This window comes from Colius striatus, chromosome 7 (genome assembly GCF_028858725.1).
Source record: "Colius striatus isolate bColStr4 chromosome 7, bColStr4.1.hap1, whole genome shotgun sequence".
NCBI lineage: Eukaryota > Metazoa > Chordata > Aves > Coliiformes > Coliidae > Colius > Colius striatus.
This window is the reverse complement of record NC_084765.1, coordinates 30,557,712-30,572,557: the sequence shown is the minus strand read 5'-3', so window position 1 is coordinate 30,572,557 and position 14,846 is coordinate 30,557,712. Positions and strand designations below refer to the sequence as shown.

At 52.9% G+C, this 14,846-nt stretch overlaps 1 protein-coding gene across 1 annotated transcript; it reads right to left on the bottom strand.

Moving 5' to 3' along the window:
• Positions 1-905: 905 nt before the first annotated feature.
• Positions 906-10,354, bottom strand: CILP (cartilage intermediate layer protein). The gene is made up of 8 exons (XM_061999030.1): positions 10,284-10,354; positions 9,008-9,091; positions 8,024-8,077; positions 6,549-6,734; positions 5,245-5,559; positions 5,027-5,135; positions 3,948-4,105; positions 906-3,326 (listed from the first exon to the last, which is right to left on the bottom strand). Exons 1-8 carry the CDS (start codon positions 10,336-10,338, stop codon positions 985-987), a joined length of 3,303 nt encoding a protein of 1,100 aa, XP_061855014.1. The 5' UTR covers positions 10,339-10,354; the 3' UTR covers positions 906-984.
• Between the last annotated feature and the right edge of the window lie 4,492 nt (positions 10,355-14,846).

Sequence of the window (14,846 nt, the reverse complement as noted above, 5' to 3'; positions counted from 1 at the left end):
TCTTCTCCCAGCACTGTTACCGACTCTCCGTGTCTCAGGCCGGGCACAGATTCCCTCACAGCAACACGTCATTGCCAAGCCCTGGGCCTGGGGGAGGTCCAGCTGTCCCCCCCTAGACCCCTCACCCATCCCCAGGGTTGGTCTCACATTGATAAAGCTGTGCCCTGGTTGTGAGGTGAAATTGTGCAGGTTATTCGTTGGCCAGCTCTGCAGGTGCTTTATTTACTTGTTCATTTCAAACACAAAAAGCATCACAGCATCATTGGAGTTACAAAGTGGCTTTTTATTGACCTACCCTATCAGAGAGTGTGGATTTTCATGTCAAATCATGCAAGAAGCAAAAGAAAACCGTAGATGTATCCACGTGGAGCCTACAAATCTACGTGGCTTCTCCTTGCTTTGGAGCAGGTGAGTTCTCAGAAATGCAGCTGCTGGTAGCTGAGCTTCAACAGAGTCATTCTAAACCAAGCTAGAAATAAATAAAATACTTACATTTCAAGTACAAAACCTTGCAGTTGAATTCAGGAGGAGGAAATCAGTTTATTCCTTTTCATGTTATCAGCTACTGTAGAGGTGTTGGGGCTGGCAAAGCCTGCAGGTGCAGAACAAGAAGCTTTCGTGTACGCGGCTTCAGTTGAATCGTGTGTTTTAGTCTTCCCTCGAGGCTACCGTGTGAAGCTGTTTAATGTCAGGCAGAAAGGAGGTTTTTATGGGTGCATTTGAATAAGGCATGAACTCACATGAAGTTTTGATTTATGTCTTTCTGGTGGGGGGGTAAAAAAAAACCCACAACAAAAAAAGTGCACCTTAATTATAACCTTAGTTATGTCTCAAAAATGATGACACCTACCAGCTTCAAATTAGGTTGTTGTCAGGTAGATGTTGCTTTTGAATTCTTATTTGAGTGTGAGCAGCTTTTACCAAGGCTCTGCTGCAGGTTTAGTGTGTGGGAGAATGTTGAGCTCTTGTCAGGACCCTGCAGGTTTAATACGAGGGAGAACGTTGGCGTCTGGTGGGGATCCTGCCTTGGGTGATCCGGCGGCTCGCCGGCTGCCGTCGGTACGCCGGGCTCTCCCCTGGCAGAACCAGGATGGTCTGCTGGCCCGAGTTCCTCTGGGACTGGAAGATGCTTTGCTCCGCCGTGCTCCTCTCTGAGCAGGTGAAAGTCAACCCAACGCCCACGTTACTCTTCATGGTTCTGGAGGTGCCGTCAGAGGTGCCGTCGAAACACCTGCCCAGAGCGATTTCCTTGGCGATCCTCGGGTCTTGGTCGGTGACGGTGTAGATGCCATAGTTGTGCCCCAGCGGGTCGAGAGGAGCCAGCATGGTGTACTCGCTGGAGTCGTTGTTGGTGGCCATGGGCAGGTGGTTCACCAGGTACTCGTGGAGCATGGGGTTGACACTGTCTCGGCGGCAGCTGCCTTGGGGGATCACCTTCACGAGCGTGCGGTCCACACGGTCCTGGTCGAAGAGCATCCCGCTGCACTTGAACTCCAGGCAGGCGGCCGACACGTCCCGCTGCGCCGGGTCGCGTGTGCTGCGCACGTCCCTGATGCCGTAGAGCTTGCCGATGGTCCGCGGGTGCGTCCCGCCCATGTTCCGTGATCTCACGTTCACCTCTTGCGGCCCGTTTATTTTCACTTTGATGTAACAGGCTCTAAATTCCATGGGCTTGGGCCACCATGCCAGGTAGTCGTCGGTCCAGCTCATGAGGTCGTCTTCGCTGAAGGGGACGGTGTTGTAGTCGTAGCGATCTCCCTCTATCCTGTAGAACCTGAAGTGGGCAGCGCTGGGTGGAGCCTCCTCGCATTCCCGGAGGTTCTCGTAGGCATAAATAGGGCCGTTGTTCTCCTCTGGGGAGTTGGGGCTCGGCTTGGCCATGTTGATGCTGAACGCCGTTTTCTTGGTATTGGAGTCCTCGTGGTCTGTTCTCCTGTAGTTGAGCTTGTTGAGGTAGGGCTGCGGGACCCCGATGGCGTTAGGGTTGAGTTTGGGAGCAGAGGACACGGCCTCGAGCTCTTCTCCCCCCAGGCTCGCCAAGATATAAGCCGCGTAGGCCTCGGGGTTTTGCTCGTCGCAGAAGGCGGGCACGCAGGCGCCGTTGGGGCCAGTGACCACACTGTCGAAGCGGCCCCACGCTCGGGGGTTGGAGGAGAAGCCCGGTTCCGGCTCCGTGTTTATGATGGAAATCACGACCCCTTGGATCTGCTCGCTCTGCAGAAACCTCTCGCTCCTGTAGGCTCGGACTTTGACGTAGCACCGTCTGCTCTCTGGGACGTCCAGGTTAAAAAGCCGCCTCTCTTTGATCTCCATGTTCCCGACCAAAAAAGTCCTCTCCTCCCTTTTGCGACGTCTGCTTTTCTCCAGGTTGAAGTCCCCTTCTTCCTCCCATAATCCTGTCTCCGGGTTCAGGGACCAAAGCTTCATCTCTTGCAGGTGCTCCGGCATCTTGACCTGAGCGGCATCCAAGTGAACCTTCACCTCTTCCGCGTTAAGAGACTCGGTGCCCTTCTCGTCGGTGAAGTCCACTGAGAACATGCCGTAGGTGCGGAGAGGAAAGATGTCTCCTTCCTCATCTACAAAGTTGAGGTCGCTCGGTGTCACAGAGGCTGTTGAGATGTTCCTCGGGTCCAGAAACGTCACGCTGGCTTTCACTTTGCCTCTGTAGGCTTCTCCGTTTTTCCTGTAAAAAGCGTTGGGAGGGATTTCTAGTTCGGCAATTGGATCTTCTTCTTCCATCTCTCCCAGAGAAATCACGTTGGTCTCGCTGGATTCCAGCGTAATGGGGGCTCGCTTTCTCAGGAGCTTGATCTCGTGAAACACAGCACCTCCGTTTTCCTTGAAGGGCAGAACTTTGGTTGTGTTCACAAACTTCTGCAGCCGGTCCACGAAAGTCAGAACCAGCCTCTCCGTGTCTGCTGGGATGTGGATGGAGAAGGTTCCCTTGTAGCCCGTCATACTCACTCTCTTGTTGCCCATGTAGATGTGGCCAAACCTCAGTGGCTCCCCGTTGTCTGCCGCCGTGGCTCTGCCTCTAACTGTTATTTTGGTCTCGGTGCATTTTTTGCAGCCGCATTCCACGACAACTCTGGTGGGGAGCGTGTAGCCATCGCAGGAGATGTCTCTGGTTTCCATCCTGGACACCCCGCAGCAGTAGGCGATGTTGTCCTTACACCGGAGTCCCTTGTCCAGCTTCCCAGCGCAGGTCTTCGTTGGGCACTTGCCCACGTTGTAGTAGAAGGAGTTGGTTGCTCTTTGGAAGCAGTCGTGAGGAAGGCGGATGAGGTGGCTTTGGGGCTGGGAGTTGCAGGGTGCCTCTTGTCTTCCTGTTGAAGGGGATTTTGTAATGAGCAGTGGGATGTGACTGTACAGTCATCACCATGGGGGCTCAAACCCTCAGAGCTAAACGTTGCCTCCAGGAACAGTGAGATTTGCACTGATGGTTTGGAGGGGTTTGGTTAGCTGGGTTCATTTGGCCTCGGTTTCGCTGAAGCGAGTGCTCAGCTTCAATTTTAGGTATCTGATTAAGAGCAGTGTCCTTTGCAGGAGTGTCCCAGCTCCTGCCTACCAACTGCTGCCATCCAACACCCCTCTCAGCTGGATGTTCTGCAGCTACCTGGCTTTTTGCCTAGGGACAGGCTAAAATGTGACCCAAGGTTTTAAAAAACCCGAAACAAACAGAAATATCCACGTGTCAGGCAGCAAATACCGTGAGGAATCTGCTGAAATCAGCAGCTTGAGCTTGGTGGGTCACCTGCAATCCAGAGCTCCAGTTTGTAGAGAGCTTCTGGTTCCTAAGCAGCTCACACAAGCTTCTCTGCTGACAGAGGCCTGAAATAAACCCCAGAGAGTTCTCCCGCCACTTTTCTTTCCCACATGTGTCACAGTTTCTGGTTTCTGTGCCCCACCACCACCTCCCCAGCTGCTTTGAGCCCATTTTCTCTCACCTATGACAGCAAGTTTGGCAGGCTGGGACTTGGCTGAGCCCCCGGGGCTGCTGGCCTTGCAGAAATACTCTCCAGAATGGTCTCTGTTCAAGTTCTTCAGAATAAGGTTGTTTTTATATTTGTATAAGGAGGGATCCAGCAGAGAGCCATTGTGATACCTGTGGGGAACAGGCAGGCAGTTAAGGTGGACACAGAAACTGACTGCCATGGCCTAATCCTGCATCCTGTTCTGGAGATTTTGGCAGACCTCTTGCCTCAGTTTCCCCATTTGCATCCTGGTGAGGTGGCACCACCTAAAAGTTATTTCCCTTCCCCTGGCAGCACTGAGATGGTGCTGCCAGGCAGCTGCCAGACAGCCAGAGCTGCCAGTTGTGCCTGCTGAAAGATTTTCAAGCTCTTTGTACTTTTTTTTTGCCAGTGAGTTCCTCTACAGATGACATTCCCAGTTCTGCACATCTCAAGGAAACCATCATTTCCAGCAAGCTGTTCTTGGTTTGTTTAGATGGTTTACAGCTAAAACCCCACCTCTATTGAGATAGTAGAGAGATAAAAACAGCTAAGACTTAGAATCATAGAATGGTGGGGGTTGGAAGGGCCCTGCAGAGCTCATCCAGCTCAAGCCCCTGCTAAAGCAGGTTCCTCTCGATCAGGTCACACAGGAACGTGTCCAGGTGGGTTTGGAAGCCTCCTGAGAAGGAGCCTCCACACCCTCCCTGAGCAGCCTGGGCCAGGGCTCTCTCACCTCAGCACCAAAAGACTTGTTCCTTGTGTTTCAGTGGCACTTTTCCTGTTCCACCTTATGCCCATTACCCCTTGTCCTGGCACTACAGAAACAAGTGTGGCCCCATCCTCCTGACACCCCCTCTTTAGGTACTTACAGGTGTTGCTGAGGGCCCCCCTCAGCCTTCTCCAGGCTGAACAGCCCCAGGTCCCACCGCCTTTCCTCACATAAAAGATGTTCCAGTCCCCTGATCATCTTGGTAGCCCTGTACTGCCCTCTCTCTGGCAGTTCCCTGTATCCCTCTTGAGCTGGAGAGCCCAGAACCCGACTTCTGCCTGATGAAACTCGTGTTCCTTACCAGAGGTACTGGTCGGGGGCCGGGCTGCCCAGGGCATCGCAGCACAGTGACACGCTCTGTCCCACTCTCCTCGCTTTGTCCTCGGGGCTCCTGGTAATGTAGGGTTTGCCTGTGAGATGAGGAAAAAGCCACTTGCTTAGTCCTCTCCTAAAATCATGACTCACTTCTGATTATTGCATAAAGCCTCCTGCTTCCCCCTCCACCTTTTTTGGGGCTACCTGATCTTTGCAGCTGCACTTGGATCGCCAGGTTCCTCCTGTTGCTCTCAGGCACGGTGACGGTTGCCGTCGCGTATTTGGCTTTCTTTATTTTAAGGGTGTTTTTGCCATCAGGACAAATCCCTGGGATCCTAAATGTTCCCTTGCTATCGACTGTGGTCAACAGCTTGAGTTTCTTGGCTTGCAGGTAGACCCTGGCCTCAGCAGCAGGAGACCCATCCTCCAGAGAGACCTTCCCATGCAGGGTCACGTCCTCGCACATGCAGGAGTCGCAGTCGGCATTGACACGGCCCATGGGGCAGGTGAGGTTACAGGCTGGAGGAGAGGGAGAGAAGGTCAGAAAACAGCCCCTCTCAGTCCCCACAAACCCCAGGGCACCATCTCCTGTCTGCTTTTCATTTACATTGCAGTTAAGGCAGATAACTGCGTAAGGAACAAATTGTATCCAAACCATATCTTCCCTGATTATCAACAGCTGTGTGTTAGAAACACGGGGCCGGTGGCATTTGGAACATCACAATTAGTAGAGAGCAGCCACGTGGATGTAATTATTGCTCCACTCTGTTCCTTGCCTTCCCCAAAGGGCTGAATTTCAGGGAAATTTGAATCCAGGTCAGCATCTGGGCTCTTAGCTCAACCCTGGCAAAATCACAAAGCCAAATGCCTTAAATTTTGTAGGTGTCTGTTACCAACTTGTATCCAAAAGTCTTGACTTATGTCTGTCTAAAAACCTGTCTCCCCTCCCTTTTACAGTCACAGGGCATCTCTGTACAGCAGGTACCTGACAATTGCTTTTAGAGCTGGAAATAAATGGAAGAAATCAGGAAAAACCTGAAATGTTTTTCCTGGAACAAAACAACCCCACAGCCTGTTTCCAGATGATTTGGTTAAAAGGGGATTATAAGAATAAAATGCTTAATTTCGAGGCCTTTCGGCAGGATCTGTGACAATCTCATATTCCCAATCCTTTCCCTCCTGGACAGTGTATGGAGGCAGCTGCCTGCAATTTCTGACTCCACCTTGAGAACTGCTCTTATAATAAACTCAATGAGGTTTTTTTCCCATATCCCCAGGATCTTTATGGGTTCCTGATGATTCCCTATATCTGGATCCCCCCCCCCCCCCAATCTTGGCTATAAACTCTCCGTGCTGTGCTCCCAAACTTTGGTCAGGAAGGCACAGGCATCACAAAACTCATGCAAGGGAGAGAAACACAGTAAAATCTCAGCAAAGGGAGCGCAACAGCTCTGCAGCGGGGAGATCAGGACATCATTCCCTGCCTGAAGGTGAGAGGAGAGGAAGACCTGAGCACATGTGTCCGATGCAGAGCCTCCCTTCCTCCGTCGCTTCGTTGCAGTGCACGCCCCAGAGACGCTCAGCCACGCAGGACCTGGTGCGCTTCTGCACCCCGGTTTGGCCACACTGGGCCGAGCACTCGCTCCACTTTGACCACGGAGACAAATACCTTTTGGAATCTTGCACCAGAGGACCTTGAATAATATCAGTGAGGTGTTACTGAGATGCACAGTACAGCTGCCCAAAACCAGGCAGTTGTTTTCTTTGCAGCTTCTATACAGCTGGGATGATACATCTGGATATTCCACCCCACCAGGATCAAACGAACTCAAAGCATATTCAGGCAGCTTGGAAATAAAGCACAAGAAGGTGCCTGAAGCCTTTTGACTTAATTCTCCGTGGGCTACCAACTTCAGGATGATTCAGGTAAACTCACGTGCACAGAGCTCATGCTTAGTGTTGAATAACTTTGGCTTAAAGGAAATCAAACACACGTTGTCCTTTTCATGCTGCCTGCAGGGCAACACCAGCCTTTCACATGTGGTTGAATAATAAACCACCCACACAAAAGGAGTAAACTTGTTGCTATGGTCATCTTGAATGTCTTTAACCATACTTCAACATATGTTCTTTATAAGGGAAGTGTGTGTCTCATTGCAAGCAGCAGTTTTACTGTGCAAAACAAGCATGTTGGGGGCCGGTTGATTCCTAAAGCACAAAGAGGGTTTATTGAGGGTTTAATATGTGGTTAGGTTTTAAAAGGAATGTCTTTAACTGGGCTACTGGATGGTATTAATTTAAGCTGCTTGGAATGGATGAGATCCACTCCCAAGTCTGTGGTTTGGGGTTATTTTTAAAAGACAATGTTCTCATCATGTTTATGAGGACGTGCTTATGACTGAAGTGGCTAAAAATAAGGTTAACTGGAGCTGTGTGCCGCGGTATCTCCCACACCTACACCCCAGCTGCAATAAACCAGGTTGGGTTATTTCCTAGAAAGACAGACGGGCAAGAGGCTTCTCTGCTCCAAGAGTGATGGTCAAAACTGAAACCCCAGCTTACAAAAGCAGGGGGCTAGAAAAAAGACCATTGAAATGAGAGCAGCCCCGGGAGTGTCACGTCTGGTTGGAGAGAGTGCCTGGCTTAGATGGGTGAGTTCTTAGTCTCTTGGCACGTTGCCATCTCCAGTTCAGCAACCTGAGTGGCACTTCCAGAGACCTCATCTAGCAATTTGGGGGATGCAGGAGGAGGTGGGCATGGGGAAGTGGTGAGACACACTGTGAAGGTGAGATTCTGAGCTTGTTTGGGATCGGCTGCTTTAATCTGCAGGGCTGGTGATAAGAAAGGAGGAGGAGAGTATTGCAGAGGAAAACAGAGCTTTGGGCAGCACCTCAACAGCAGAAGAAGCAGAAAGAGAAGGACAGGGAGGAGCAGAGGGGCTGGAGGGCTGGCAAGGACATGGGGAAGGATCACAGGAACGTACTGCGTCTGGCGTAGACGAAGGTCGGGTCTCCTCGGCGAGAGCTGCTCCTGGTACCTGTGGCCAGAGGATGGGGCTGACTGAGGCAGGGGGATGGAGGGGGAGGTTTGGGGCAGGGTTTCCCTGTGCCCTGGCCCAGCAGCACAACCTCCCCCTGCACTGCCCAACTCAGCCAGCTCTGGCACACCCTCTCCTGGAGGTAAAAACTGTTTGCAGCTCTTGCTGTCAAGGACAGACGCTTTAGTTTCCAATTGCATGGGTCAGAACCTCATGATTTTGCTTTATTTCTCTCTAGAGAAGCAGGAGTCACCCCCTGCTCTGGCAACCTGAGCCCCAGCCTCAGCATCACTGCCTTGTGCTGTAAACTTGGAGGGGGAAACAACTTCCCTGTCAGTTTTCAAAGAAACACCTCTCAGAAGGTGGAAGAGAACCTCTCTCTCAGGGTTTTCCATGCTTTGATTCTCCCCAGAAGCTGAGAGAGCTGCTGGGAGCAGGATGGAAGGCTGGGCTAATCCCCCCTGGGCTGTGGCATCAGCTCATCTGGGCCCTTCAATCCCTGTTGGAATTTAAATCCCAAGGCCTGGGCGGCAAAGCTCGAGGGGTTGGGGCATCTCCTGGGGATTACCTACACCAGGTTCTGTAGGTAATTAATCCCCTATGGGCTTTAATTATCAAGCAGTGGTGTCACAAACCACACTGGGGTGGGGAGAGGGGAGAGGCAGGTGGGAGGCTGTGCTTGCCCACCCCTGGGCTCTCCTCACCCTTGTGTGCCTCCCGCAGGAGTCGGGTTTGTGGTCACACACTTGACCTTCACTTTTCCAGGAGAGGAGCCAACAGAGTGTGTCAGCAACAGCCAAAACCCTACAAGAGGTTGTGGATGATTAACATTTATTCCATTGCCTAAATGTCCTCATCTACTCACATCATATTGTTTTGGTGGTAACTTAAGGCTGTTTAATTTGATTACTGACATGGGAAATAACTTACTGTCCAAGCTGAGCATTACCAACGGGCTGAAGGTTCTCTGTCCTATCTGGATCCTGCTGAGAGCTGGTTTCAGAAGCCTCTGGCCTAAGAGCAAATCAATTAGAGGTTAAATTAGATTAATAATTAAACAATTAGACTCAAGGGAGGTTTTACAGTTTCCCCTTTAGGTTGTGGGATGGATAGAGTTCCTGTGGGATGCATCTGGCAGGAGATGCCAAGTGAGGGGTGTGATGGAGATGTCCCACAGCATCATCAAATTTGACCCATTGCTCCTGTCACCTAAGAAAAACTTATTTTCTCTTTCTGTGTTGGAAACACAGAAAGCAGCTCAGATCAAGTCATTCTTTTATAGCTGGAGATCTGAAATATATCTAAATTATATCCTGCCTCTCTCTGTGCAGGGAGAAATGAACCTGAGCTGGATGAGTTTGGTTGTCGCTATGGGACACAAACCATCTTCTGCACTTCTGTATGACCAAAGATGGCTGCTGGTGGTGGATGGTTCCTGAGGTACTCACTGGGACCAGTCCCATTTAAACTGGGATGCTAAGTCTGAAGCTGCCCACCACCAGCTCTTGCCTGTGCCCGGTTCCCAGGGGCTCAGAAGGGGTCTGGGCACCTCCCCAGTGACAAATGGACTCTCCCTGTTCTTATCTCTGGGCATCTGGCCAGAGCACTTCAGGGCAAAATTCCTCTATAGCCCTGTAAAATAAATCCAAAGAGACTGCAAACAGGTTTTCTGTGCAGATCCAGGGCAGAGGAGCAGGTTGCTTATCACTCAGTGCTTTGGTGTGTGCGACCTGCTGGAGCCAGCAGCAGACAGACCTGGCTGGTCCTGAGCTACTTGTCCTGCAGAGAGACCTCACTGCCTCCTGAGGGCTTAGGGGAGAGGATGGGCTTGGTTTGTGCTCAGGTGCTGGATGAGGCACTGGCCAGGGTGGGTCTGCTCAGAGCAGAGAAGGTGGAAGCTGAGGAGCAGGCTGTGGGGGCTCAGGGATGGTGGGCAGATAGGGTCTCAGCATGGCTGAGGGGCAGTGGGGCTCATCCCTGGCTGACCAGAGGCTGTCTGGCTCACAGATGGGCTTTGCCCACGCTCCAGCCCTTGTCTAGAAGCCGTCTGGCTGAGTGAAGGCCATGCTGACCCAGAGCAGTGCCTGGCATGGGTGTCGAACCCATGTGTGCTGGCTCAGCAGCTGCTGGCGGATGTGCCTTCATGCCAGCATGCCCAAGGGCAGGGGACAGCGTTGGGATGGGAATAGAAACATTTAACCTTCACCTAAAATGGATGTGACTCCCAGGAGGAGGAGGATCCATCCTTTCATGGTGACCATTGTTGTCTCAGAAGTGACCGGGGGCTTCTTGGAGTATCCCCCACCTTCCCCAGACCTGTGGAGACAAGCCCGGCCGTGTCAAAGCTCACCCAGGTCCGGCTGCTTTCAGGGAACTTCTCCCAGGCTGAACCAGTCCAAAACATGCTGCAGGGCCACTTCTGACCCTTGCCCATCCCCAGGAGACCCCACTGACCCCTGAGGGGGAAGCAGACGGGGCTCCACGTCTGTGCTCACAGCCCCTCCGCTTCTAGCCACCACATCTGAGCCTAAATCTATTCTGCAGAGCACTGCTTTGTAATGTCATCCCCTTAAAGTGTCTTTTAACAGCTTAACTACTTCTGCAGGGATGCTCTCACAGCCCACATGGCTCCACAGGCCCCCCAGCACCCTGCTCTGCATCAGCAGGAACATCTTCGTGCCTCCATCCCTCTGCCTGCAAACTGGGCTTTAGCATGACAACAGTATCTTATCCTGGTACATCCTGGGAGTGTGGGGAGGGGAAAAGCTCCTGAGTGCCTCTGGAAGTGAAAAACCCAGTGGTGCACGAGCCAAACCTTCACTGCAAATGTCAGCAAGAAGCCAAACGTTTCCCTCTTTTACTTCCACCCAGAAATGAGGGGCTTTGTGTTGCTCTTCCCCAGGCTCAGCAACTTCAGGTTTTAAGCGAGTCCTGGGTATTTCATTTCTGAGGCTGGTGTTATCCCCGGTGACACCAGCTGCAATGCCAGGTGAATTAGTTATACATTCACGAAATTGGAGCAGGAAAACACTGCCTCAGCCTTTCAGTGCCTCAGTTTACCCGGAAAACGAGGACGACAAGGAGCAGCCGGCTGTGGGAACACCCTGGTTTGTGTTTTGTAAGCAGTTGTAACCATCCCCTCCGAGAGCAGGGAATGTGGGACTAGGAAATACTTTGATAATGGCTCAGCAAATCTCAGTCAAGCAAAAATAACGAGTAACACATGAGCGGGTGTTTTGTGGGCTGACGGCGGGGTCGTGAATGTGCAGCCAGACAGTAACCGGCAAAGCTTAATCCGGGCTGAAAGCCTCGTTCCCACTCCCTGCCTAATTCAGGAGCTGGCTGCGACTTGTTGGGTGCCGGCTTTGGGATGAGATACAACCCTCTGCAGGAGGAAAGGGGGTTCAAGCAGACGGCTCCTGGCAGCAGGGAGAGTTTGGCATCGCGTCCCGGCTCTGCAGGGTCGGAGCCGCGGGAGATCAAACAGCCCCGCGGCAGCAAAGCGCCATTCCCCCCTCCAAACCCCCTGCCCCATCCCATTAGCTGGGACGAGAAAGGAGGGGGCAACAAGCCACGGGGAACCGCGTTCCCGCTGCTGTTTTCCAGCTCGCAGCCTCTGCGCCTTCATCTGCCCGTTAATTAATTCCCGCCTGACCCTCCGCCGCAGTCGCTCTTAATTACAGCGCCTTATTAACACAGCAGAACTATATACCCGCTAGCTGCGAGGCAGGGGAAAGGCTTGAAAAGGGGAAAGTTGAGTTGCTTTTGTTTCCTCAGCCTTTCCTTTCCTCCTTATAAAAGCCCCAGTGAAGGAGAGTCTCGTCCTCCTGCCGCGGAGCCGCCAGCTGAGCTGCGAAGCGACTCGAGTTCAGGGATGTGCAGCCGCTTAGGAAGAAGAGAGAAAATTGCAGCTTACCAAACCCTCCCCTGTGCCGCTGCTGAGCTGAGCCGATCCGAGCCGGGCTGTGTGCAAAGCTCCCCGCAGCCGCGGCACTGAGGTCGCTTATATAGCCCGGCGTGGAGCTCAGGGGGTGGCAGCGAGCCACGGGCAGCCGAGCAGCACCGGACAGAGCGAAGAAACCGCAGGCTGAATAATCCCTTCCCAAGGTGATGGTAAACACAAAGCCTCGGAGAAACAGCAGCCGCCGGGGCTGGCAGGGAAAAAGGTGAAGGTGCCACGTCCCGGTGCGGGCACCGTGTCCTGGCACGGCACTGCCACGGGTCGGGGTTCACCCTGGGTTGGGATGCAGGATAGGTGCTGCTGGGAGTTGAGGATGGAGATACAGCATAGGCACATGTGGTGCAATGGGTTTGGGGTTGCTTTCTTGGCTCTCTTTCTTGGCCTGGGACAAAAGCAGTGCCCACGTGGTGTTGCCCGTGGGGTTCCCACCTTTTGCAGGCGTGGGACAGGGCTCAGCTGGGCACTGTCAGCCGTGCTGTCCGTTCACCTCTGCCCCCACACTGGCTCTGGCAGGGGTCAAATAAGGATGCTGCAGGGATGGAGGGATGCAGGACAAAGCCAGATGGATTTGTTTGGGCACCTGGGGTAGCACAAAGCTGCAGAGGCGGGGCCATCCTTGCAATTAGATGTGGGGATAGATCTAGCAATGACCCTTCATGAGATCTCCCCACCTGTCCCAAGCTGGCATCACCTTCCCCAGGTACCTTCCTCTCTCTGCAACCATTCTGCTCCCCTGTAACTGGTGGTTTCACTCCCGGTTCATGGCTCCTGGGTGCAGGAAGCCTGTGACCCTGAGTGAGTGTGTATCACCCACACAGGCAGCCCTGGGTACTGTAGTTCAGCTTTGCTGCAGGGCTCTGGTCTCAAAGCATGTGCTTTATGTGGTGGGAGCCATCTCCAAAGGATGAGGTGGGCACCAGAGCAGGCAGAGGCTGGGAGGATGTGCCAGCAGTGCCCTGGGCTGCCTCAGTCATAACTACCAGACCTGCTGCCAGAAGCAGAGGTGTGACAGGAACATAGATCAAAATGTCACGTAAAAAGTAATTGATGATGGCCTGCACCAGCTCCTGTTCATGTTTATGAGGGACAAGGGAGAAAAAAACCACCTGAGATGTGCCAAAACATGGCAAAATGTTTGTCCAGTGGGTGAGGAGCAGCCAGTGAGCCAGAGGCCATGGGCTTGGGAGGTAAACATGGAGCTCATCTGCATCCTCCCAACATGGTGTGGATAAGAGATGGGAAAAGAGCTGCAGCTGAGAGTGAGGAATTCATCTTCTCTGGATGGCATCTACCTCCTGCCACAGCCATCCTGTCCCTCTGGCTGTGTAGCACAGGCTGGCATCAATTGCCAGGGGTCACACTTGTGGGAAATGCACTGGTCTGTAAAAGGGGAAATAAAAGGTGTTGTCTCTGTTATGGAACCCAGGTGAGAGCTGTGGCCCAGCACGGCTGCAGGGCTTTCTGCAGGGCATCTTGCAGCCTCTCTAGCATGGATGTCTTCTCTCCAGCATGGCACCTGCGAGAGGAGCTCAGGAGATACGTGTGTGGGTTCAGGAGCAGGTCTAGGACACGTGAGTTCATGCCAAGCCCGAGTGTCTGGAAAAGTCTGGTTGCACAATCTCTGCTGGCGTGGCCGTCCCTCGCTGCAGCTCCGGCACGTGGCTGGTGGTGGAGGCAGCAGCACCAGCAGAGCCTCAGATGTTGCCAGTGCTGAGAACTATGGCTCTGGGAGATGCTCAGCTGCTTTCCATCCTCCTGAGATGGACAAAATCCCAGCCCATGGGGCAGTAGGGACCATCTGGGTGCAGAATACATCCCACACCAAACTGCTCTTACATTTCTGGCTGTAGCTTCAGCTGTCCAAGGCTGATGTTTCCCCAGCACAGCTGCAGCTGCTCAGAGCCATTCCTCTCCCAGGTTAACCCTGGGGACCCTGCCCAACTCCCATGGGTTTTTTTTTTTCATGGATTCATCAGGGATGTGTAGTTATGTGCATACTGCCATGCTTAATGCTCATCCCCCTCCCATGCTGAGCACAGGGTGGTGTGAGAGCCTGACCGGATGGTGCAACAGCATCTCCCTCTCCACTCTCCTTCCTGGTTGTCTCCATTGCTCTTCTCACGTCCCCCTGATAAATCCAGGGGAAAACAGGCTGGTGTTGCTCATCCTGGCTGTTTGTGCCTTCCCAATACAGCGTCAGCAGAGCGACCATCACCAAAAGCCTACTGGGTTGGTGGCAGGGACGGTGGGGCTGCTCTCAGGGCTGCATATGGGATGTACAGGCTGTGGGGAGTCTGTGAAATGCTCTGTGGGCTCCATGAAATGCCCTTCAGGGCTGAGGCCATGTTCAGTTGGCCGCCAGCTGCCCCTCTCCTCCCTCCCTGCCCCCTCTTCGCTCCACCAAAGGGAGCTGACGGTTATTTTCCTCTGCTGCGTGTTTCTGGGCTCGCTCCTGTTTATGGAGATGGGAGTTAAAATAACTGATTGATGACTTTATTCCATCCCAAACACTTTGGGGAAGTTTGCGTGGTTTTGGGAGGCCGAGCTGGGAGCTGGGATTTCATTAAGCACTTGGCTCCCGGCGCTTCTCCAGCCATGGTGGCTGATGTTGTTTTTGAAATCCTGTTTTGCTATCCCAGGAGCTGGACTGGCCATTTCCATGGTTTGTAGGAGAACTTGGAGTTCCCCAGGTCTCTGGGGTTCACTCTGAGCTCTGAACCACCAGCAAACCTCCCCGCCACTGCAATATTGTTTCGCTTAAACCCTCCTCCACCGCTTCATCAGCACAAAATTGCACTCCAGCTGCCT